The sequence below is a fragment of the Nanorana parkeri genome, unplaced genomic scaffold, assembly GCF_000935625.1.
Source record: "Nanorana parkeri isolate BGI_ZX_2015 unplaced genomic scaffold, ASM93562v1 scaffold21, whole genome shotgun sequence".
NCBI classification, from domain to species: Eukaryota; Metazoa; Chordata; class Amphibia; order Anura; family Dicroglossidae; genus Nanorana; species Nanorana parkeri.
Window position 1 is genome coordinate 1,965,498 of NW_017306289.1, and position 25,676 is coordinate 1,991,173.

Here is a 25,676-nt window from a genome sequence, read left to right on the forward strand (position 1 = left end):
TACTCCCTCCTACACATGCAAACGGGGGGGGGAGCGGAAAAAGGTCCGATAAGCAGCTTAAAAATACACTTCGAAGGTAGAAAAGTCAGAACAGCAGTGTATTTAAGCTGCTACATTTCACATATTACCGTTTAGAAAGTATTTGTTAGAATTAGGTTTATTTAAGGACATTCTGTATATATATATTAGGGCTGCGGAAATTAAAGATTAATTCCTCGATCGTTATTTTTTTTTAATCGATTAAAATTCTTTTGATCGGTACTCACCTCTCCACCGGCTTCCGGGAGTTCCGTCGGAGATCCGGTGACGTCACGGACATCGACGTCACCGGACTCCTCCCCCCTTTCCCCAAGTGGCTCCGTCGGCTAACGAAGGGAAGGGGGGAGAAGTCCGGTGACGTCGATATCCGTGACGTCACCGGACTCCTCTCCCTTCCCTTCGTTAGCCGACGGAGCTATTGATTTCTTGCCCCCAAATATTTTAATGCACCCATCACTGTGATTGACTGCCTCACTGGCCGATGGGAATGTACAAGGATGGAGGGGCAGGCAACTTTATCCCTAAGAGGAAGCACTGAAGCTTTGTTGGCCAATTATACCACCTAACAATCAGGTGAAGAAGATACTGAAATCTGCTGCAGGTATGTGCCTAGCATTTCTGGGTGTCTGCACTTCATACTTGTCAGCACAGTTAATTACTTATAAAATGACAGAGTCTCTTAAAAGAACAACTCAAAAAGGTTAAACAGTTTAAAGTGGCCTGAAGGGTAAGTGTAATGTGAACTTTACGCAAATCTCTGTGGCAGCCTTTGCTAGGTATGCAAGTTATTTAGTCACACACACACGCACACACACACACACACGTCCCTTCAATAGACCTGACTACGTTATTGCAAACTATTATTTAAAAGCAATAAGGTTAGCAATACTTATTGTGAGATCTCATCCAATCATGCGGGGGATTAGTCAATGCAAGAGATGAGAAACAAACATCATATGCCTAATTTCACACATGCACCACACAACATTAAAGTCATCTTTGTTTTCCCCATAATCTCACAGGTTCTTGCAGTTTAGAAACTAGATCTCCCTGGAAGGCACTGGTGATGTAGCTTTCCCAGCGGCAAATGGTAAGACCCTGGCTACATCACCAATGCCTCATTAGACCAGGAGGGGAAATCCTGGTTCAGCATTGGCCTATACATATACAGCACAGCAATGAAGTAATAAAATGAACTAGGATCACAGTAATCCAGGACGTTATTAATCTGAGTTGCCCCACTCAAGCGGCGGCCATATTGAGTGGGGCACGTGAGATTAATAACGTGCTGGATTAGTGTGATCCTAGTTAATTTTATTACTTCATTGCTGTGCTGTATGTGTATAGGCCAATGTAGTTGGATCTGCATGTGCGTTATAATAATCAAAATTAATCGATTAAAAAAATTCACATTTTAACCAGTACCAGATTATATATATATATATTTTGTGATGAATATTTTGTTTCTTTAAATAAATCTTTTTCTGCAATAGATATTATATATAGTTCCAGTGGTAGCCACGACACTCTAATGGTAAGATTGTAAGGTAAATGTCTGGGCGATCATCCACAAAAATATCCTTACAAATCTAAAGCAGGTCTAGAGGCACTCAAAAGGTCTTGTCCATTTTTTATGTGGAGTGTGCCACATTAAGGGCTGCAACCAACTAATAAATAATAATCGATGAGAATAGTTGTCATTCAACTATTCTCATTATCGATTAGTTGGTTGGATGCCCTAGCTCTCTCCTCCACCCTGAGGAGGGCACAGCAAGCAGTGGGTGGGTGCAATAGCCAGCTGCTATTGCAATTTGAAATGGCCAATAGAAGGTTGGCTATACAGGTGAAATTTGAATAATTAGAATATCGTGCAAAAGTAATTGCAGTAAGTGCTGCAAAAGGGGCCCAAACCAAGTACTGAGTACATATGCATGCTTGTACTTTTCAGAGGTTCGATATTGTTCTATGTACAATCCTTGTTTTATTGATTGCATGTAATAATCTACTTTTTTGAGGTTGTGGATTTGGGGTTTTCATGAGCTGTAAGCCATAATCATCACAATTATGACAAATCACGGCTTGAATTATCTTGCTTTGCATGTAATGAGTCTATCTCATATATTAGTTTCACCTTTTAAGTTGCATTAGTGAAATAAATGAACTTGCACGATATTCTACTTGCACGATATTCTAATTATTAGAGTTTCACCTGTACCTCTTGTATTTACATTCAGCTGCTGTCTTTGGTATCTTACAGGTGTCATTCCCTGGCTGAAGCTATACAAGCGCATGTGCTTACAATACAATTATTTTTTTTTTTAAATGATAAAAAGGTGTAAAAAAAAGTCATTTTAGGTTTCGGCCCGACAAATTCTGCTGCGGGAGGTGCATTGCAGTGCCATTCATTTCAATGGCACCCCAAACGCACCCCCTACCCACAGTGTGATCGCCTGCACAGGAACGCACGGTACCGCAATGCCGTGCGTTCCAATGCAGTGCAATTGCAAAAAATTGTGCATGCATTTTTTTTCTGAAGTAAATGTTTGTTTGTAACACTGCATTTGTGTATTTTATTTTAAATTAAGAATGGTATTATATTTAATTTTTTTTTATCCGATTAATCGAAAAAATAATCGTCCAACTAATTGATTATGAAAATAATTACTTGCAGCCCTAGCCACATTTGAAGAAAATGTGTCATTAAAGAAATATATGTTAGCTGCCATTGCTGACCTCTCCTTCTGAAAATGCTATTTGTCTTGCTGTCATGGTAATGCAATAGACTCAATGCTTCTAGAGTTACTGAGTAAAGAATTAATGAACAGTGACATTTCCCTGACTTTGTTTAACTGCAAAGTTTGTTAAGGATCAGAAGACAGAGACGGCCAGGTAATTAACATTTTTAGAAGCAAATAAGCATCCTCTATTGTGCTTTCATAACAGGTGCCATATGCTGGACGAATGCCAGTCGCACAGCATTCCCATGCTCAACACCGTGCGAACGTGCAGAAGATTTATAAATGAGCCCCTTTAACCTCTAGTTAACCAGCTTCACTGCCTACAACAGTAGGAGGCTAATTTATTACTCTTCTGCCCAGCCTATAGCCGAGTGATTGCCGTTCGCACGGCACTACCGCCACTAGATGGCATTGAGAAGTGTAGGAATTTCCTTTGCTCCACAGTGCCATCTAGGGGCGGAGGTGTTGTGCGAACTGCATTCACCAACTATGCGCAGGGCAGAAGAGTTATAATTCAGCCCCATTATCTATTCCAAAAGCTTTTTTCAGCCTTGTCTTTTGGGTTTGTTAATTACATTTTAGAAAATGATTAAGCTACAACGAAGAACATTTTAATACTAACAAATGCAAATGACTAAGCAATATCAGTATCACTGTAAGGGTTCTCTTTTGTCCTAGTATCCATGCTATAGCAAGTAGGAGTTGGTCTCATTTAACTGGAATGTTTCTGTAATGTTGAAGAATTTCACAGCTTCCAGTCCAGTTGAATGTGACTGACTATACTACTAGCTAATATCAGTAGTCAGTAATATCATTAATCAGCTTCAGTTCTACACACAAATGATTATATAATTAAACAAAGTCTTTTTGGCAGGACAATTTTTTCTTGAGTCAAGAACTTATTTATACTGCATCACTTCTATGACATGATGACTGATGTTGCGGCAAATTTGAAGTGTCAAAGCCCTGTTTGCTATTTCAAGGTTTTCTGATAATCATATAGGCTATAACCACAGGCTATAGGAAAGCAAATTAAAAACTATGCTCCTATATGAAAGACTGTTACCTATGGCCTCATAAATACAAATTCAGCGTTATAGCCATGGCATGTTTCAGTTAAACATAAATAAATGATAGCGTTAACAAAAAAGGTACATAATGCTACAGTACATAAATGCAGCGAGCCCACACAAGTAATTCATGTTGACATGCTATCATGTTGTATGTACCATAGTTACTGATCCCTAAACAGCAAAGAACATGGGTCATTTTTAATCCAGGAAAAACACCATAAATTACACCCAAGTGAAAAAGGAAAATAAGCTTTATGATGGCTCTGTGACATGGAGAATTAGGTTAACAAAACAATTGGAATATTTACAGGCAGGTATTTGTGGCTTGTTAAATGGAATATTATAAACCAAGTTCACCATGAATGTACTTACCAGACAGAAGTTATAAGAACCTGCCAAGATAAATCACACATGATTGCCAACATTTGCTGTCAAACTCAATAACATCTCCAGCATGGCTGTTTGAATACATTAACAAGTCACGTTTTTATTTTGCCTTCTTGTGTTATATGCAAACTATGAGCACATCTTCATTTATCTGACATTTATTAAGGTGTCTATAAACCCAAAGTAAAAAATAAATAAAAATAAACATTCCCTTCCTATAATATTCTTTAAAGTATAAATTCACCAATTGTTAAAACTTGCCCTAGGCCCCTCAATACAATGAAGCCTTGCAGGTTTTTACTTAACCTCTCCGACCTCACACGCGGTCTACAGGCCAATCAGGAAAAAAACGAGTGCGACACACTGCCTGCACAGTAACATTCAATAGACTGAATGGGCTGAATGGGATGTTGCCATTCAAGTAGATGGGAGGTTAGTGAGTAGACACATACAGCCTGGCACTAGACTTTTGCCAGCCGGGCTATAAACAGCACAGGAGGCTGCACAAATTGGAGGAGGTGACTAAGGATTGGCTGCACAGGATGGGGTGGGGGCATGTTAAAAACTTTACTGTACTGTAGGGATACTGGAGGTGTGACATTTTTTAGCAACTTAGTGAACTTGTACTTTATTTTTCCATTCATTTTTGGAAATGTATTCAAAAAAAATATGAACTGTCTGTTAATCCTGCCAGTTTTCTCCACTTCTTGCATCCGTGCAACTACACTCCCCACAGGCTCTGTACCTGATGTCGCACAGGGTCTTTAGTGACCTCAGAAAAGCCATGGCTATGCACAGTCTGCCTTACTCCTAGGGCTTCATTTATTAAAGTTCTGCCTGGCATATAGCCGGTCAGATGCTGTCCGCATGGCACTAGCACCCCTGGATGGCGCAGACCAGTACAGGAATTTCCTATACTCGTCAGCACCATCTAGGGGCATTAGTGCCATGCAAACAGCATCTATCTGGCTATATGCCGGGCAGAACATTCATAAATAGGGCTCTTAGTGTCTGCATCACGCGTTGCAGCTTAAAGTGACACTAAAGTCAGGAGTAAAGTGTAGTTCCTCCAGTCATCTCTGAGTTGGTGCTGACACTGTCCTTCCTTCCGGAAGGTGGTTACTTTTGTTCCCCATGGTCCCTGTGTGTGTTGTAAAGTAGCCACATGTATTGGTATGACTGTTAAACTTTATCTGCTTGTGGCCCATAAATCCATTTCCTTTACTGATTTGTACTGTGGACCACCTTCTTCTTTTTCCTTCTTGTAACGTCTGTATTCCCCTACGTGTATTGGATAGTAATCACCTTAAATAAAGAATTTACAACAAAAAGAAATAAGGAATTTAATGTTGACAACATAAAACATCACTGTTGAACCAGGAAAGGATCCGGGCATGGCTCCTTTTCTGATCAGCCCATGTGAAAGGGGCCTTACCCTATGGACATTGGTGATCCGTCTTATAAGCATTAGCTGCAAGAACATTTGACAACATATGAGACACAGGCATTTCCAGGCAGCCTTGCCACAGCAGGAGCCTGCCATATGATGTGGAATTAAACAACATACTAGTCCTTCATTGAGAATGAAAACAATCTGAATGCTTGTTGTGGACAAGTACATTGTATTGTGCCAACATAAAATGGATTTGCTTTCCCTTGAAGTGACTGAAGGTTTTGGATTGAGATGTATTGTTATTGATGAAACACAACAAAATAATGCACTACTAGAAAGTTGTGTTTCTCTGTGAATTGCTGGTTGTTATATACATATACATTGTTATATAACCTGGAATCCAACTTACAGTTATATAAAAAAGGTACAAAGAGAAAAGGCACACAAGTCTGGAAATATTTACATACATGCCTGCAACTAAAGGGGACCTGAGCCCAAAATAGTGAAGCTTTGATATATTGTATCTATTGAGGGGAGGGAGCAGTGTCCCTCAATGGACTCTAAGAACAGGATTTTACGGTAAGAACAAAATCCTAGTTTCTCTATTGTCCAATTAGGGACATAGCTCTAAAGAATTCTGTGACGTAGGGACGTTCAAAGCAGTCCAAAACAGAGGGGTGAGCACTATAACAACTAGAAGAAGAACCAGCTCACATACTCAAACAGTGGATCTGCAAGCTGAACATCCATTTCTGTAAGAAAAAATTAAGAGTCCAAACATCGAATAGAAGCTGTGGATTTTCCCTTTCCTTAGAAATGCCCTTAGATAAACAGGAGCTGGACAAAGTAAAAGGCAAAACGATGTCTTCATTTAAATGAAAGGCCGAAACCACCTTGGGTAAAAAGGAAACCTTCGGTCTTAAAACAACCTTGTCCATATGAAGTACCAGCAGACAACTCGGAAACCCTTCTAGCTGAAGTAATGGCTAGAACAGAGGAAGAGGAGACCTAATAAGGAGGAACAAAACTTGTAACTCCCTAAATAAAAGTATGAATCAAGGAATTAGAAGCAAGAGAATGTTGAAAAAGGACATTAAGGGATAACTGACCCTTAAATGGTACTGAGAGCTACCAAGACATCTACCTTTTGATCCCTCACTCTGGATATAAATCTGCCACCTTTTTGTTGTGGTAAGAAGCTAGAAGATCCATATCCGGTATTTCTCAGTGCTGACAGAGTTGTTTAAACACCTCTGGATGAAGAGACCATTCTCCCGGATCCAGACGTTGTCTACTGAGAAACTCTGCCTGCCACTTGTCGTACCCTGGAATGTGGACCGCTAAAATAGCTGGAACATGAAGTTCCACCCAATCCAAGATTGAATGAATCTCCTACGCTGCTGACACACTCCTTGTGTTTCCCTTGTGATTGATATAGGCTACCACTGTGGCACTGTCTGACTGAATCTGAACCGGGCAACCAGTCAGAAAATAAGATATTGATGGGAATCTTGGATTCCTCCAGAAACCAACATAGCACACAAAGATGATACAAGAGACAGCCCCATCCTACAAGATTGGCATCCGTTGTGACAATCTTCCAAGTTATTGGAAGAAACTTCTTCCCTGTTGTCAATGCAGGGGATGCCAACCACTATGACAGAGACATCCTGGCCAAGGCACTCAATCTGTTCATCTTGTCCAGCAATAAAGGAGACTTGTCCTACGCTGAAAGATGTTTCTCTGTAAAAGTTCTGGAATGGAACTGAGCAAACGGTACCGTTTCAAAGATGGACACCATCAGGCACAGAACTCTCATGCAAGTTCTTAGAGAAGAATGGTGACGGGACCAAAGCGACCGAACTTGATCCCGCAACGTCAACATTTTGTTCTGAGGAAGAAACACCTTTGTCTAAAAAAAGGTATCCAACAGAAGACCCAATTTTTCCAAGCGATGCAACAGAACTAGGGACTAGATCCACAAAGGTCTGCAGAATTGGTGAAACATTGATCTCCAGAGACAGAATAGACTGTTCGTGAAGTAAAAAAGGTTGTCTAAGTATAATGATAAGTCTATGATAATCGGAATGCCCTTGTGGTGAAAAAGTCACAGAATGGGAGGAAGAACATTTGCAACAACCCTTGGGGCCAAAGCTAAAAATCGAAGGGAAGAGCCAAAACTTGATAATGGAAATTGCCCTCCATTGAAAAACAAGAAGGTGTAGATATGTATCCTCTATGTCTATGGAAACCATAAAATCTCCTTGTCGAAGAGATGCGACATCTGACCGAATGGATTCCATCCAGAATTTTTGACCACTTACAAACACATTCAGCGTTTTCAAATCCAGAATCAGACGAAGGCCTCCGTTGAACAGATTCAAGTGAAAACATTCTGTCAAAGCAACGGGAATAATAACACCCTGATCCAACAGACCTTGAACTGCACAAAAAAGGCCTGTCTGACGCTTCTGAGACATGGAAAGCCAAGACGCAAAGAACTGAGGAAGATGAAAGATGAAACTATCTCCTAACTGGTGGAGTGAGCCAAACATCTGAAATTTGGGCTTCCCATGTCTCTGCAAATTCCATGAGATGTCCCACCACCTGATATGGAAAAGGTAGGGGCAAACCTCCACGCCAAAGTCATCTTTTCTGAAGGTTTAGTGGTTTGGTTGGAATTGTCAGAAGTCTTTTGAGACTGGGAATGGAAACCCTGTCTGGAAGAATTAAAGGAATGTTTAAAAGATGGAAAAGAAGAAGCAGGTTTACAACGCTGATCCCAATTTTTCTGCATCTGAGGTAAGTGCTCACTTTTACCCTCTTAGTCTATTTAATAATCTTTCTAAATGTTTTTTACATTAGGGTTCTGCCGATCCGCATGTAAGCCAGATAGCTCTGCGAATCTGAATGGAAGATACGATAAGCATCAAGGACCGCATCACACATGAAGTGAGAAGTTATAGTCTTCTGATCAATACAATCAATAAAATGTGGATCAACTCCAGCAGTCGCTTGATCAGCACTAGCAGATTGTCCAAGTGGCCAAAGTGTGACAAATGAGGACCATAAGTAATAATGGTTGAAGAACGGAACCAGTTAAATAAAATGGTACGAGAAAGATTCACCACTTTTTTTTAACAGTAGAATCCTTAAACTAAGGCGCATCATCAACAGGAACAGTTAATGCCTTAAAGTGACATTAAAGGATACATTTTTTTCCCTCCCCCCATGTTAATGTCAGCACTTACCTTAAATGATGTCTCTTAATCCGATCTTCTTCTTTCCCCATGTTTTCATCTGTCCCTCCAGCGGTGCGGCGGCTCTCTGATCCAGCGCTGACTCCTCTCTGCTAGCAGGCACTTCTGATCCAGCGGTGTCTGCATGCGGGTGCACGCGTCCATAGACTTACCTTGCGTATCTGCTCGTCTCCCGGCCGAGAATCCGAACTGCGCATGCGCCCGTCCCAAGATGCTTTGCGGCCGCCGGAGCAGTTTCGTTTTCTCGGACGGGAGAGCGCAGCCGAAACAAGGTAAGTGTTAAGCGCTGTTACGGCGTTTAAAAAAAAAAAACTTTTTGCGTATATCTACTGCTTGATAGCAGTAGATATAGGCAAAAAAACGGGAGGGTTTAGAACCACTTTAAGATGAGAAATTGGAGGATCAATTTCAGGAGGAATATTCAATTTTCCAGAAAAGGATACCTGGATTTCGAAAAAAGGAACCAAAAATTGCTTATTCGGAAACTCCCATTGTTATAGAGAAACCTATTAAAAAGGATAGAGAGGAAAAGCCTTGTAACCACGCTCAGGCTTTTGTGATTCTAGACTACAAACCGCAGAAGTAGAAACAGCAGAATCCTCTACTTTTAAAGAGCAACATACTGCCTTAATTAAAGGTAACCGTTTCTTACTGATGTTGAGAAATTGCAGACTACTGAAAATCAGCCTGAGCAGCCCCGTCCTCATCAGAAGAAACTAACTTACCAGCAGACATAGAATGTTCCAGGAAAAGCAATAGCAGTTCCAGAACTATCAGGCATTTCTTCCACAGAATCCACCAGCGAAAGAGAAATGCAACGTTTTTTACCCTTATGTACAGGGACCACAAGTCTCTCTAAAAGAGATAAAAAATGTTTCAATGTTCTGACAAGACATGAGATATCGTATTAGAAATAGGCATTTTACAACAGCTTTGTTCTTAACAAGAGTACAAGATGTACACTCACTGCCAGAATATATCTCAGCTTAACAAATATTACAATGAAGAAGTAAAAGCGAAGATTCCTCAATAGTCAGGGAGCGTTCACCACTCTGCTTAGAGACAAACATAGACATAGATAAATGCCCAAACAATGCAATCACCACAGATTTCCCACACACTACTCATGGCCCCAAACTGGTGTGGAGGTGAGAATAGTAGATTAAGTGCCGCTGTTCTCGCTGATTAGCAGAACAAGTGGCTGTGTCGCTGTGAACAGCGGACAACAAGTGCACTCCAGTGGATTGTAAACCGCAGCCGTCCTATGCCTGCCAGAGTTTCAGAATATGAGTTCAGAGAATTATGCCGGCTAAGAAACTCAAATTGGCTGTTGCGCGTGCAGTAGAATTTTTAGGACTTCACCGAGTAAAAAATTACACAAACTTCAAATTAGGAGAACCATAACGAAACATTATAAATTAAACATTACACAGCCAGTGCAATTAAAAGAGATCTCCAAATCCACCATATATTATTCTATATGTACATACACACACATTAGGTATGTATGTATGTATGTATGTATGTATGTATGTATGTATGTATACATATACATATACACACACACACACACCGAATAACTGAAGTAACTACCATGGGAACGCCGGACCACCACAGGACAAAGCATAAGTACTGAGATTAGAAACGTCCTGTCATCTGAAGACTAGAGACTTCCAGGATTTAATTTATCCAGTATAAATCTCAAAGTCTAGTCAACTAGCTAGAGAGACTCCCAGCATTCTATAATATCCAGTATGGATCAACTAGAAGCTCATGGTAGTAGAATTTCACTGAAGAAACACAATAAACTAAAATAAAACAATAGAAGAAGAGGAGGTCACATCCATTCTCCTGGGGACACTAAGCAAAACTGTCAGGTGTGAGGGGTTGTGTCCTTAAAGTGGAAGACTTTTAATTTGTTTGCCTAGTGTCCATTTCTCCTAGAGGCACAAGAATAACCCTACGTATCAGAATTCTTCAGACCTGTTTTCCTCAATGGATGACAGTTACTACTTACAATCTGATTGTCCAATCTCATTTACATCTACCAACAAGTATGTAGTAACAAGGGTCTGCCTGATTGGATAGCCGTTGGTTGGATAGATTCGGTAGGTCCTCAAGTTACATAGTTCTGGTAGATCTAAAGCGGATTGTGCAATCAGATTAAAATGTGCATAGTCACCCTAATGCTGTATGAGCTGTGAAAAGGTGGAACAGACTTCCACATTATGTAGTTTCAGAAAAATTCAGATTTTTTTCCTGCTTTAAAAGGTTTTTTGCCTTCCTCCACATCGACTAAGGATCCAGGATTCAGGAGCTGCAACGCCATTGTTTTAGCGGTTAGATTGATAAAACAGGCCCTATATCAGTCTATAGCAGGGGTAGCAAAGCTCCGGCCCTCCAGCTGTGGTGGAACTACAGATCCCATAAGGCATTGCAAGATTCTCACAGCCACGACTCCCGAAGAGAGATGCGTCATGGGATTTGTAATTTCACCACAGCCGGAGGTTTGCTACCCCTGGTCTATAGTCTTGTATACCAATCTACAACATAAAAAGAGAAACAAGAACACTCTAGCCTAGATGTTAGGGCAGCCTATACTATATAAAGCATTCTTTGAAGGTGTTGTTATATTTCTAAAGTAAGCTGCGCCACATAACCATGGTATCCTGGGCAATACTAGTTATATTTATTAATACACCTTCCTTAATACATCCAAATCAAAATTACGCTGGTGCTAAAAATAAAGCTCTAGTTGTATCACACTGAGAAGGCATTGCACATAAGCATTGTCAAACTTTGCCCATATATTTCCATCTGATATGGAGTCAACCTAAACCGTATCTACTCAGGGCTGTAGCTATCATGGGGCGATTGAGGCACTCGCCTCAGGCGCATTTGAGAGGGGGCGCAGCCAGGTCCGGCCTGGCTGAGCCCCCTCGACCTTGTTGCTAAGGCAAGCACAGGGCGCCATTGGCAACAGGGGCGCCAGGAGGCTCGGCAGGGAGAAAAGCAGCGAGACAGGCTCCAGCTTCTCCTCGGATTCCCGCTGTTCTCCCCCACCTGTACGGGCAGAGGACTCTGTGTCCTCAATCTCTTTTTCTATTAGTGAAATGTCAGGGGTCATTTTTAGACCCCTAATATTTCCCTGAAGCCCCCTAACAGTAAAAAAATAAAAATAAATAACACACACACAACTAGATATGTGCAAAGACTATACATTTGTTTCGGACTAAATGCACGAAAACTAAAAATGTTTTCATTAGTTTTGTCAAATGAAACAAATTCTTATGCTATTTTGAATTTGGCCAGCAACGCACCGCCATCCTGGAGGCGGGGCGCAGGATGTCACATACCGCACACGTCTGCTGGGGGGCACAATTTTCTGTTCTTGCCTCAGGTGCAAAAGAAGCAAGCTACGGCTCTGTATCTACTGTAGGCTGGAAAAGATTGTATTGCTTAAATCAAAGACCAACTCTGAGAATTAGAAAAAAACTACCCTTGCAGCGAGACCCCCCCCCCACATACACACCGCAGGGGTTACATGCTCGTTAAGTCTAGGGGTAGAGGAATAAAAGGTGTAATATTTAAAAGTACTGCTCATCCAGCAGACTTCGGTGCTCTCCTTTTCTTCCTGAAGCTCTGGGTTGTGGACAATCCTTTTGTGTTCTTGCGTTCATGCATTGCAAGGTGACTGGCCCTGCACTGCGTTTGGTGAAGTCAGTGCGCAACTGCCAGCCAAAGCAACTTCGAGAAGAGGCTTTGGGGGCCTGGTCACACAGACTGAGGGAGTCTGCTGGACCAAGGAAAAAAGTATTGCACCTTTTAAGGCTTTCCCTCTAGACTTAACGAGTATTTAACACTTGCAATGGGGGGGGTTACTGCATGGGTGCTTTTTGCGTAATTCATTATAACAAAATTGGTTCCCTTTAGCAACAAGGAAATCCCAAAGTGGAGCTCTCTAATTAATAATAAGTAACATGTAAATTTTATCACAAATAGTTTTAATTGAGTAGAAAAATATAAACATATATAAACCACACAGAACATTAAAATCTTAAAACCTCAAAAAGATTCCCTGCAACAGCTTAGTGTGCATATATGAATGGTGGCAAAGATTATAGTTACCCCTCACGGGCGGCGAGCAGCCAGTAATAGATGGATCAGACAATGAAAGTTTATGTGTCCTTAATTCAAAAGACACGCACTCCATGTGGTGTTTCTTTGTAGCAGTCCAAACAAGTCCCACAGCCGGATTGATGATTTCTCATCTGCCTCCCTGGATCATGGAGGTAAAGAGTATCCGTTTGGTAATTGTTGGGTAGTAGCAGTTTAAAGGAAACACTTCAGATTATTTAAAAGATCAGTAGTCACCCCGCAGGATCTCTAGACGTTTGTAAGCAATTTCAAGTTGTCACACTCGTACATGATATCTGAGCGTGTCTCCTGATAATGCGGCCGCACCAGGTAGTAATGTGGAGATATCCTCAGGGTAAAGAGCACTTTACATCCAGACCTCTGGTCCAATTACGACTTTTGAGTCTGAGCAGCTATGGCTCTATCTACTCTGCATTGATCCATTAAGCCAACCATAGGCTTGTAATTCAGCAGATAATTCAAAGCTGTGCGGGAAGCTTCGATCACGCTATCCCTGACGGGTTTCCCCCCAGCAAGTGGGGCTTCTTCCGAGGGGCGTGAACTTCTCCATTGAACAAGGGTGGTTTATATCGCTCATTAATTAATTGGATTAGCATTTTATTGAAAAGTCAATATGTTAAATTTGTGAGCCGCTAATGGCGCTGGCCCATCAATCACATTCGTTAAACAAATATATGTCTAGATCACTACTCCTTGTGTCATCAATCTTAGATATACATAAGTTATGCAGGTGTGTAGAGAAGTAGAGAAATAAAAAGGTCAAGAGTGGTTTGTATAGACCCAGAGTATAATTGACTCAAAACCTAATACACATAACTCCTGCATGAATTAGCCTTTATAGGCACTACTACAGCGAAGACACAAAGTCAAAGAGTCGGGACCTCCTGAGGTAGTATATTCGAGTGGTAACCATTTCATAAAAAGCAACTGAAGTTTACCATCTCATTAATCCCAGGTTCATCATGGTATTCTGTTTGGTAAATCCATCTACATTCCTTCTGTAATAGATGTTGGTCCCAATTCCCACCACGTGTTTGCTTATGGACCCTATCCAGAACAAAAAAGCGAAATCCATCTATTTTCCCATTATGCGCATTGATAAAATGCCTTACTACTGGCGAACTTGGGTCACGGGCAGCAATATCTGCCAGGTGATCAGAGATTCTATTTTTCAGCATTCGTTTTGTCTTACCCACTTAAAACATATCGCACTTACAAAGCATTAGATAGATCATCCCTTTTGTCTCACAATTAGCAAAATGGCGAGTTTTAATCTTTTTACCTCTGGGGGTAACTATTTTAGCTCCTGCTTGAATATATCTGCAAATTTTTGCGTAATTCCCAAAGTTGAGCTTTAAGTCAATGTCCTGCAATGCAAAAACAAACATGACCCTGCCAACGTTAATATTAAATAAATAGATTTTGAAGAACAGTATGTCCCCTGAGCCCTTCTCTACTTTGTACATGATATATTAAGCCGGGTAGGATGAAAGCAGCTATAGATTCATTAATATGGATGCAGACCTAATTATGTTACAGCTGAGTCGCAGTACTTGACTAACACTTTCAGCTCTTCCCATTTAAAAAAAAGCAACACCCAATACTATCAAGTGAACATGTAGAATTAATAGTAGTTGCTCAATCAATGTAAAACCAACCTAGGTAGTGCAAAATGGCTGGAGGTGGTGCAAAGTGGGTGGTGATCCCTTTGCAGAGGTCCAACACGCCCTAATAAGTCAGAACTATAGCTCTGCAATCAGCAAAGTTAACACTCCCTGATTATTTGAGAGTTCTAGCTCTGACTCAGCAGGGGGCACGTCAGACCTCTGCAGAGAGCCTACTCTTGCCACAGAGAAAGTGAGTGTCCTTCACTGTAGTATGTTGGCAGGGCCTGCTTTCTAAAGAAAACACACTGCAGACGTTGCACACATTGGGGGGAATTTATTAAAACTGGAGCAGACAAAAACTGGAGAAACTGTGCATGACAACCAATCAGCTTCTCTCTTCAGTTTGTTCAGTTAAGATTTGAAAATGAAACAGCGGCACTGATTGGTCACCATGCACAGCTGCTCCAGTTTTGAAAAATTCCCCTCATTATGTTTTAATGCACCTAGAATGTATTTAGCAAGTTTCAACTGAAGGTTCAAAAGAGCTTTAGAAGGCCATTATAGAAGGATTGGACCATGCTAGACTTTTTGCAGGAAACATCCAGATATGAAATTAACTTCAGTAGCCTATATCTCTTGATGTAACTATTTTTAAAGCCTTTTTCAAATGAAGGTAATCTCTGCTTATGCATGGTTTGATGATATACTTGTTTAAACTTGCCAGTGGCGTCACAAGGGGGGTGCGGCCCGCACCCGGGTGACACCAAAATGACTCGCAGTCATTTTGGGGTCACCCCCCTCTGAAAAGTCGTGCGCTCGGTCATGGACCGAACGCCCGACAGTATCAGGAGAGAGGAGGGGACCTGGCGGCATACCTTATCCCGCCGGGTGACTGTCCCCTCCTCTCTCTGCCGGCGTCCATCACCAAGATGACCGCCGGCAGGTATCAGAATACTGTCGCGCGTGCGCGATGACGTCATCGCGCATGGTGATGTCACACGCAGTGACGTCTCGGCGGGGTGACACTCGGTTACCGCTCCGGGTGTCACCCAGCCTCGGGACGCCCCTGAAACTTGCCCAGATTTAGGACAGGTTTACTTTGAATAATTCCAGTTCTAGTATTAAATACTATTATATACAACATATACCTTATTATATCTATTATACAAGTGATGAAAAATAAAATATATATATATATATATATTAATGTTGGGGAGCTCACAGATCACTCGCACAGCTTTTCCATTAACGAAAAGTCTTTATTTCTCTTTCAAAAGGCAGACAGTAAGTCAGGCAGGAAGTCCAACATAAATAGCTTGTCTCCAGCATATAACATATATGGGCTCACCAATCCTCGAGACGTCACACACACTCAAAACTGTTACAGGACTGGGACACTGTAATAGCTTCTCTTGCAGCACTGCTGCTCCGGCCTCAATCCCCAGGGCCCCTGTCTGTCACCTCCAGACAACCCCAGTAACGTGCTAACCCGCAGCACTCTGCTGTACTGGCCTCCACTCTGGCTCCTGGGTGGAGTTCTCCTGACTCACAGGTGGGGCCCTGAACATGAGCCAGCATTTTTCTCATAAGGGCTGTGCCTGGACCCAGGAATGGAGATTTCATCCCTCCCAATGCTCTTTGAAATCTCCCAGTTCCAGGAACCCATGCCAAATCCGGAAAACCTGGGAAGAGCCGCAAAGCCAGCTCTTTGCAAGTAAACGTTTGTGCTTTCTGGAACCGCTCAGCCCCCTGGCTGAGAGACCTGGGTGACTATATTGCCAAAAGAATAGCTAATACTTATGTTTAAATCAACCTTAGGGCTTTGCGGTTTTACTATACTATGTAATTACATTTGTAATCCAGCAAGTTATTATTCTGAGTTGCCCCACTCAGAATTATATGATTCCATAAGTACAATACAGAACACTACTGATTGTACAGCTAGCATAAAGAACAAAGGAAACATTCATATGTACAAATAATAGCTACAGATAAATGTGTACAGAATGCAGAACAGAAGCTTTGCTCATAATTGTTCATATACCACAATGCATTTTTTGTGAATTGAGCAGTGGAATGCATTACAGAATAGGATGTAGATACACAGTTTACAGAATATGTTCCCAGGCTAAACTACCTCCAGTGCAATTAATATTATATATCCATTATTTTCATACCAACAGTACTGGTAAGCATTGTCTACCATGGAGAACCAGGATCCTGCAACCTATATCTGCTGGGTATGATGGGATTTACCTTATGTGGCCAGAAAGGTATATTAAATAAATGTAAGTTACCAAATATAGTCATTGCATTCCACCCTGATGCTGATGTCAAGCTGCGAGCAGGGAATTCCCAGCCGGCAGCTGATTGGCAGGAACAGAAGGAGCATCCTTTCATATATATGGGAGGAGATCCTTCTGGGTTCAGATGAGCTCAGATTTGGACCAGGTTTGGTCCAATCTAAGCTCATTCCTGGTTAACACAAGTAATAAACACAGTATTATTACAAGGTTTTCAAGTCTACATTTAAAGATCACCAATAGTGCTTGTGAGCACTATTCAATAAAGTTAAAGTATTAAAGAGAAAAGTAAGCGCCCTTCACAACGCACAATGCGCATAGGCTGCTGTGATTGAGCCCTATAAGTAAAAGTTCTGCCTAAGATTCATGTCACACTAGATACCCTGATGCTGATGACAACTCGCCAAGCAACAGGACTCAATAAGGTAGAGAAATACTGGCATGTTTTCGTGTGTCATCTCCTCTTGGCTAGCTGCGGGAGACGTCGCTTCCTCGCAACTTACATTCTGCAGCATTTACAAAAGCAAGGTAGTTACACCTCAGTCATCCGACCAGTGAGGGAGTGATACATAGAGGAAAGCGAGTATTTTTTCTACAGTTTTTAGCTGTTATGTTGCTAGTGACTTGTAGACGAAAACAGGATCGAATGTGTGACATTAGCCTAAGGATGCCTGCTATTACCTTTATTAGTCAAAAAGCCTGTTATGTGCCCTTCTCTGATATAATATCCCTTAGTTACTGGGACTTGACTTGAGGGCTAAGCTTCACCATCTGGCACCCCTGTGGTCCAAGTGACCATACTTCTACTGGCCAATTCAGCAGTCCCATTAGACAATAGAATGGCATCTGTCAGGGCTTAGCCATAAAGTTAGAGCAAGTCAGGTCCAAGTAACAAGGTGATACCAAATCAGAGAGGTGCATAGAAGAAACATTCCTTGGTAATAAAATCAAAATCATGCATCCCGTGCGGTAGGCTGTTAGGCAGAAGCTTTACTTCAAAACTAGAGCACAAATTAATATTAACATCAGGGGGAGGTGTACCAATACTTCAGCACAAAGACTACATGCATTTCCAAATAAGTATTTTTGTAAACCAGAACGTTTCTACTAATCTCTTTACTTACCATCTGTCACAGAGTGGCATATAAAACAAAGCATTATAAAACAACACAATTTAATTTTCTTGCACTATGGACTTTAATACTCTTGCACTGTGGAGAAATAACCATTATCGTATTAGCAGGGAACACGTTCTGGAAAGGAAATTGTAGCTAGTGCCAGATACGACCTACCTTTCCCATTTTGCCAGGCTGTGTACCAAGATAGGCTGAGGAATGAAGTGATAAACACTAATGCGGTGGCCACAGTTCCATTTCGGAGCCTCATTTCATTGCACCATCACACTGGTTCTGAAGTGCCTACATCAACATTAAAGAACTTAAATATCCGAGTCTGTTCATGCACAGATGGGAATACATCAACGGTCCTGCCTCATCTGGCGCAGGGAAAGACGTTCAGCTCTTCTGTTTATGCACAACATAATGATGTTCTTTCATATCTCCTGACCAGTCCTGGCACCTTCACCTTAATTCTCCTCTGTGGCTTTACGTTCCTTCACTATCAAAAGAAAAAACCACACAGAAAAGTTGGAATCTTCAGTAAAATAACGCCCACAGGACTAAGCTCAGAAAAATACTTGCAAAAGACTGAGATCACAAACACAGTTACATTAAAAGAAATCTATACAAATGGAATAATATTATAAGGGCTTTGTCTTGGAAGTGAAAACAAAAGGACAATTTGATTAAAGGGAGAACACAAAGGTTACTTAGCAGCACAGAAGCACTTCGGTACTCTTAGGACCTGCGACAATGGGTGTGCTTTTGACATCAGTTTTAGACGCTTTGGGGATCATTTAGAATTCGCTATGGGCACCATATTATTATTACATAGTATTTATATAGCGCCAACAGTTTGCGCAGCGCTTTACAATATAAGAAAGACATTACAGTTACAATACAATTCAAGACAAGATGGTAAGGAGGGCCCTGCCCCTGAGGGCTTACAATCTATTCAATATAGCTCCTCTGGGATGAAGTCTGTGACTCACTTCTCCAATTCAGGTGTCTAAAGCATCTCAACTCTGTCTACCGACTATCTGCCAGACCTTCAAATCCACCAGACCCCCCATCTCCATCTTCTTCCAAAGAATGCTAGGGTAAAAGCCCCAACACAGCATGACCCACTCCAGCCAATGGGGCCTCCCTGGTCAAAGAACAACATATGCATATGGTGCTCCATCACCAGGTGGGTAAGCCTGAGGCCTGCACAGCCTTGAATATGTGTGTATGGGTGTCCTGCACTGTGAAAATAAGCCACTTAAAGTGAACCTGACCTGGGAAAAAATGCCTAAGATAAAAACAGACCCCAAGGTACCTTTTTTAGTCTTAAAACTGATCCCTGTGTCCTGTGTAGTCTCTTGGACCCAAGGCCCAGGATGCACACAGGGCCTTCACTCAAAGTTGAAATTAAGCCCTCCATCCCTTCCCCTCTTCTGTTAAATCTTCCACCCAGCTGTTTAATACAAAATACTTCATAGACAGCAATACAATCTCTAGTCTTTAAATGGATAAAAGGTTTGACTTTGTGTGAAGTGCACCAAGTATCCAAAGAGCCCAACAGGTACAAAAGGAGCCTTTTGCATACTAACACAGGCACATGTGGACACTATGGGTAACCAAATGAGCAGAATTGCCAATTCATCCCTTTTTGATTCTAGTAAATATTTTATGTAGCTCTTTAATAAACACGCAATTTAGGAATCAGGCCAAAATGACTAAAGAATTGTAGGAGTTTCTGCAGATTATACCATCCTAGACACATTTTTTTCAGAAGAATCAAACTGCTTGCAAATCACTCATCTGCCAAATCACTTAATTTTCAATACTATATTTATATCACTAAATAGCACCAAATTGGCACACACTTCTACACTATTGTTATTGTAAAGGCCAACTCGGGTTTACTTTATTAAAACATATGCATGTCCCAAAGTAATTATATATTTTTCCCTCCAGCATTTCAAGCCAAGAGTTTTCATATCCTGTCCATGCATGTCAACATGTTAATGAAACGCAAGTTCCTTGTTTCTCTTGCAATACAAGCTAGTGCACACTCTGCAGAACAGCATTTAACACATTACATACAAGAGGCATCTTCTAATCAGCTTTGGGTGTGCAGATCACATTTGTGACTTGTTACATTTACTAAATAACACAAGGTAGACAGAAAGCTGTATTCACCATAAATGTACCCCTATTTATTAGCCTTTGTTAATCTTGCGGGATGTCAGCTGCTCTTTGTCAGTTTGGTTGCTGCCTATAGCACTGATGAGGTGGCCTGTCCAGGTTCGGGTTCCCAAAGGAGATAATTAGCCATGCAGCCACGCTACACTCCCTCCCGCTTCCTCCTTAGTTATTAGAGAATGAGGATGGGGCAGAGAGACAGTAGAGGATAGGGATGTGCTGGGGCCAGGACAGGAACACAGGAGGGGTGAAGGAGGACCAAGGAGCAGACAGTCCCACACTGCTTGGATGTTTCCTTCCACTGCTTTGCTTTCTAACTGGAGTCCGGGCTGGCAGCAGCAGAGAAAACATGGCAGGTGGTCTCAACACTCTGAGATATCACCAGATAGGTTCTTTAAGTCGAAACAGTGACCTGGCTCTGTCCTGCTCTGGTGTAATTATAAAACAGGAAGGTCAACTGCGTTCAGATGTTTTAGTTATATTAACCCAACTCTTCACTCAACAGAACATAAAACTATACCTGTGTTTGTTCAACATTATTCTCAATATATTAGTTACAAATAAAGGATTTAGAGGAATACATTTTAGAAGGCATTACTCAGCTTTCTAGAGAAAAAGAGAATCTCCCACATTCACAGGAAGTAGTACAGTCAAATCTAAATAGTGAAGCCTAAAATAGCCATGTATAAATGTAGGGCTAGAGGTCACATTTGGAAATGCCTTTTAACACTCATTCTTCCATGAAAACATATCCCAAAGTTCTCCAAATCAAATAGTGTATTGTTATAACAGGGGATTAATTGTGCCTCTCTCTGCAAAACCATTATGCCTGTTGGAAACAAAAAATAGAAATGTTGCTTTAGTATGTAACCCCCACACTTCATATATTTTATGCCACAGACCAGGAGTAAGCAACCTTGGCACTCCATCTGTTGTGGAACTACAAGTCCCATGAGGCATTGCAAGACTGACACACACAGGCATGACTCCCAGAGGAAGAGGCATGTTGGGACTTATAGTTTCAGCACAGCTGGAGTGCAAAGGTTGCATACCCCTGACAAACTCCCCACTGAGGAGATTGATATCCCCAAAACTGTGAAACATTCCAAAATGTAAAGCCCTTTAAACAACCACTGCCAAAAGGTTTGTTCTAAACAGTGTCATTCTAATAACAGAGACTCATTTTTTGATCCTACCACTTTTTTTTTTCAACAGTTGCCACTAACACACCTACGCTCAATGTGATCTGTGCCTACAGTTTAAAGTCTTGCCGTGCCACACAACAGACTACAATTTAGTCTCTTGTGTGTTAGTTGTCTTGTAGTCTGTCTTGCAGATAAGAGAGATGGCAGCTATGTATCAATCACAATTGCCCCTGTCTCTTCTTTCACATTTCAACTGCCATTGCAGGAACTCCCACTGTCAGCCTGATCTTTAAATTTAGACTGTCAGTTAAAGATGCATTAAAATTAACAGTGTGTAGAAGTCAATGTGGGGTTAAAGAAGAACATTTGAATTAACCCTTGCAGTGGGGCTACCCTGCACTGCAAGGATTAACTGCTTGTTTTTGCCTAGAGTAAAAAAAAAAAAAAAGTTATACTCACCCGATCCTTCGAGTCAGCTGACTCTTAGATTGGTCCCTGGAGCATCTCTCCCCCTTCGCTGCAGTGGTCTGGGAATCCTTGAGTCATCACATCCAATATTGAGGGAAATTCCATCGCTGCAGCGGAAAAAAAGGAGACAGGCTGGAGGGAGGGCTGCTGGCTCTGAGGATCTGGCAAGTATAACTTTGTTATTTTTGACCCTAGGCAAAAAACGGAGCAGCTAACCCTTGCAGTGCGGGGGTAGCCCCACTGCAGGGGTAATAACATTGGTGCATGGAGTTGTTCTTTACTATAAATAGGCATTACAGATAATTACTCACAGCCCAGATTAAACATAAATGTGGCAGCTGCTCAGTAAGAAGTTGCATTTACTGAGTTTGTTCCTTACTTACTGCCCGGAAGTCTTTAATACAGAGGTAAGGTAGGAATAGACATTGCTTCTGGCCATTTATCTACATGGTATACAAGTAAATTATGCATGTTTTAATAGAATTGAAGTGCTTTTTAAAAAATATTTCCAATCTAGATCATCATCTGAGATGTGCTGGAAATGCTGAGCCCTGGGCTACGATTCAAACATTTGTCAATGCTAGAGTGTATTATAAGGAGTACATAATACAATAGAACACCAACACCGAGTGAAGTCAGGAAAGCTGGGACATCAAACATCATTCACTAAACATGCCTGTGCTAAATCGGAAATCAGGCTCCAGCTAACAATAAAAGACTTACCAGTCACACACACACTGCTGATTATTTTTAGATCACTTACAAAACAAGCATTACTCTGAACAAAATCACACAACTTGCAGGAGAACATTTTTTTTTTACTGCTAATATTAAAGCAAATGTAAAAACACAGATCAATGCACTTATTTATTCTTAAAAATAAAATCAAGTACTTGAATGTGTCATGAGAGCAGCTTATTGCAACTGTACTGCACAGCCCTCAAGAGGAAGCGCTAGAAAAGCCTTTCTCAACCAAGTTGACTCAAAATTTTTAAAAAACATCATACGCACACTGCCCGTTCAGCATTGCCCTTGCAGGGGTAGCCCGACTGCAAGGTTTAATACAATTGTTACCTGGAATGATTCTTTGTCACCAAAGTTCGTGGATTTGTATTCTTAAATGTCAGCGTAAATTGTGTAAGCAGCTTCCTGCTTACAAAAAAAATAGCCGTTTGTCATAGTACATATCTAGATCTGTAAACATCATGTAGATTAGTCTAAACAGATGTAATATATCCCCAGCAGCAGCCTCCAGCTTGCTGACAGTACAATGCGGTCATGGAATTTGTCATAACAGTTATCCATCCCTAAGCTGCACACTTCTTAGCAGGGCAGTTGACAAATTATATAGGAACGTCTGCACCCACCTGCTGTTTCCTTCTGATCCCCTCTTACATGTTATGCCGGGCTCTCACCAAAAAAACATACTCACCTGCCCAGTGAACCCAGCACTGTTCTGCTGTGATCCACCGCCAAAGCCCAGGTACCACGCTGCCATCGTCTTTTGTGACGTCAATGGGAATTGATCATCTCCTCCGGGTTCTTGCAGCAAGCCCCCAATAGCATGTAGCCAAGTACGCCCACAAGCCCCTATGAGTTCCGGCATCCTCCTGGGATATGTGATGGGCATATCCCAGGAGGCTGCAGGAGCAGGACACATCATTCTCTCCTAGGCGAGACTGGCCACAGGGGCTGAACACAACAAAACAAAATAATACATTGATGTTTCATATCACAGAGGGGATTGTAACTAAAGTGCATCTGGATCTGGAGAGGAAAGGTCAGGGTAGGTATGTAGGTTAATAGAACTGTATGATTTATGCAGACGGGTAAAAAAGGACGTATTATTTTGCTGATGGGAACATGCAGCCCTGCTAGCACTACTTGTACAGTACACTGAATTCTAAAACCAGCACATCAGTAGGTGTATGGTGACATTACACATGCCAACACAAGTCCTATCATATACATGGGCTTACATTTACCTCCAGGCACATTGGAAGGGGTACAATGACATTACCCAAGCCAACACAAGTCCTATCATATACATGGACTTACATTTAGCTCCAGCACATTGGAAGGTGGACAATGACATTACACATGCCAACACAAGTCCTATCATATACATGGACTTACATTTAGCTCCAGCACATTGGAAGGTGGACAATGACATTACACATGCCAACACAAGTCCTATCATATACATGGACTTACATTTAGCTCCAGCACATTGGAAGGTGGACAATGACATTACACATGCCAACACAAGTCCTATCATATACATGGACTTACATTTAGCTCCAGCACATTGGAAGGTGGACAATGACATTACACATGCCAACACAAGTCCTATCATATACATGGACTTACATTTAGCTCCAGCACATTGGAAGGTGGACAATGACATTACACATGCCAACACAAGTCCTATCATATACATGGACTTACATTTAGCTCCAGCACATTGGAAGGTGGACAATGACATTACACATGCCAACACAAGTCCTATCATATACATGGACTTACATTTAGCTCCAGCACATTGGAAGGTGGACAATGACATTACACATGCCAACACAAGTCCTATCATATACATGGACTTACATTTAGCTCCAGCACATTGGAAGGTGGACAATGACATTACACATGCCAACACAAGTCCTATCATATACATGGACTTACATTTAGCTCCAGCACATTGGAAGGTGGACAATGACATTACACATGCCAACACAAGTCCTATCATATACATGGACTTACATTTAGCTCCAGCACATTGGAAGGTGGACAATGACATTACACATGCCAACACAAGTCCTATCATATACATGGACTTACATTTAGCTCCAGCACATTGGAAGGTGGACAATGACATTACACATGCCAACACAAGTCCTATCATATACATGGACTTACATTTAGCTCCAGCACATTGGAAGGTGGACAATGACATTACACATGCCAACACAAGTCCTATCATATACATGGACTTACATTTAGCTCCAGCACATTGGAAGGTGGACAATGACATTACACATGCCAACACAAGTCCTATCATATACATGGACTTACATTTAGCTCCAGCACATTGGAAGGTGGACAATGACATTACACATGCCAACACAAGTCCTATCATATACATGGACTTACATTTAGCTCCAGCACATTGGAAGGTGGACAATGACATTACACATGCCAACACAAGTCCTATCATATACATGGGCTTACATTTAGCTCCAGCACATCGGTAGGTGTACAACGACATTACACATACCAACACAAGTTCTATCATATACATTGACCTGCATTTAGCTCTGTTGCATAGTCCCCATGCAGAAAGACTGCTGTGTACTAAGCACCTAGGTATATGAGCTTTAAGTCTACTGATTGCTGTTTTCCTATGGGCAACAATTACTAGCCAGCATTTCAAAAGGAACTTCACCCCTGTTGTTTTTGGGGTTAACTTTTTTGCTGGGCTATCTTCAATTACCATACTCATGCGCCCAGAGACTCAAGTGTTGCCCTGTAGTGATCTGCTGCCACATGCTGCATCCTGCGCCACCACTTTCCTTTCTGATGTCACCAGAAGCCCGCTGTCTCTTCCTAGTTCAGGCAGTCACCCCCCGAGGATCCACCTCCTCCAGCCACTGTATGTGGCAGTCAATTCTTCCTGAGATATGTGACATGCATATCCCTGGACACACCACGAGTGGGGCACATGTCGTCCTTGCCTAAGTGAGAATGGAGGCTAGGGGCAGGCTGGAGCACAAATATTAGGAAAAAAATCCCTTAAGGATTGC

The 25,676-nt window shown here is 41.6% G+C and overlaps 1 protein-coding gene across 1 annotated transcript in view; it reads right to left on the reverse strand.

The window, feature by feature from the left end:
- MGAT4A (mannosyl (alpha-1,3-)-glycoprotein beta-1,4-N-acetylglucosaminyltransferase, isozyme A) overlaps positions 1 to 18,571 on the reverse strand; it is a 57,819-nt gene extending 39,248 nt beyond the window's left edge. Inside the window, exon 1 of the mRNA XM_018563022.1 lies at positions 18,251 to 18,571. Within this exon, the coding sequence (XP_018418524.1) occupies positions 18,251 to 18,344 (94 nt within the window). The 5' untranslated portion in view covers positions 18,345 to 18,571. The remainder of the gene's footprint in view (positions 1 to 18,250) is intronic.
- Positions 18,572 to 25,676: the final 7,105 nt, after the last annotated feature.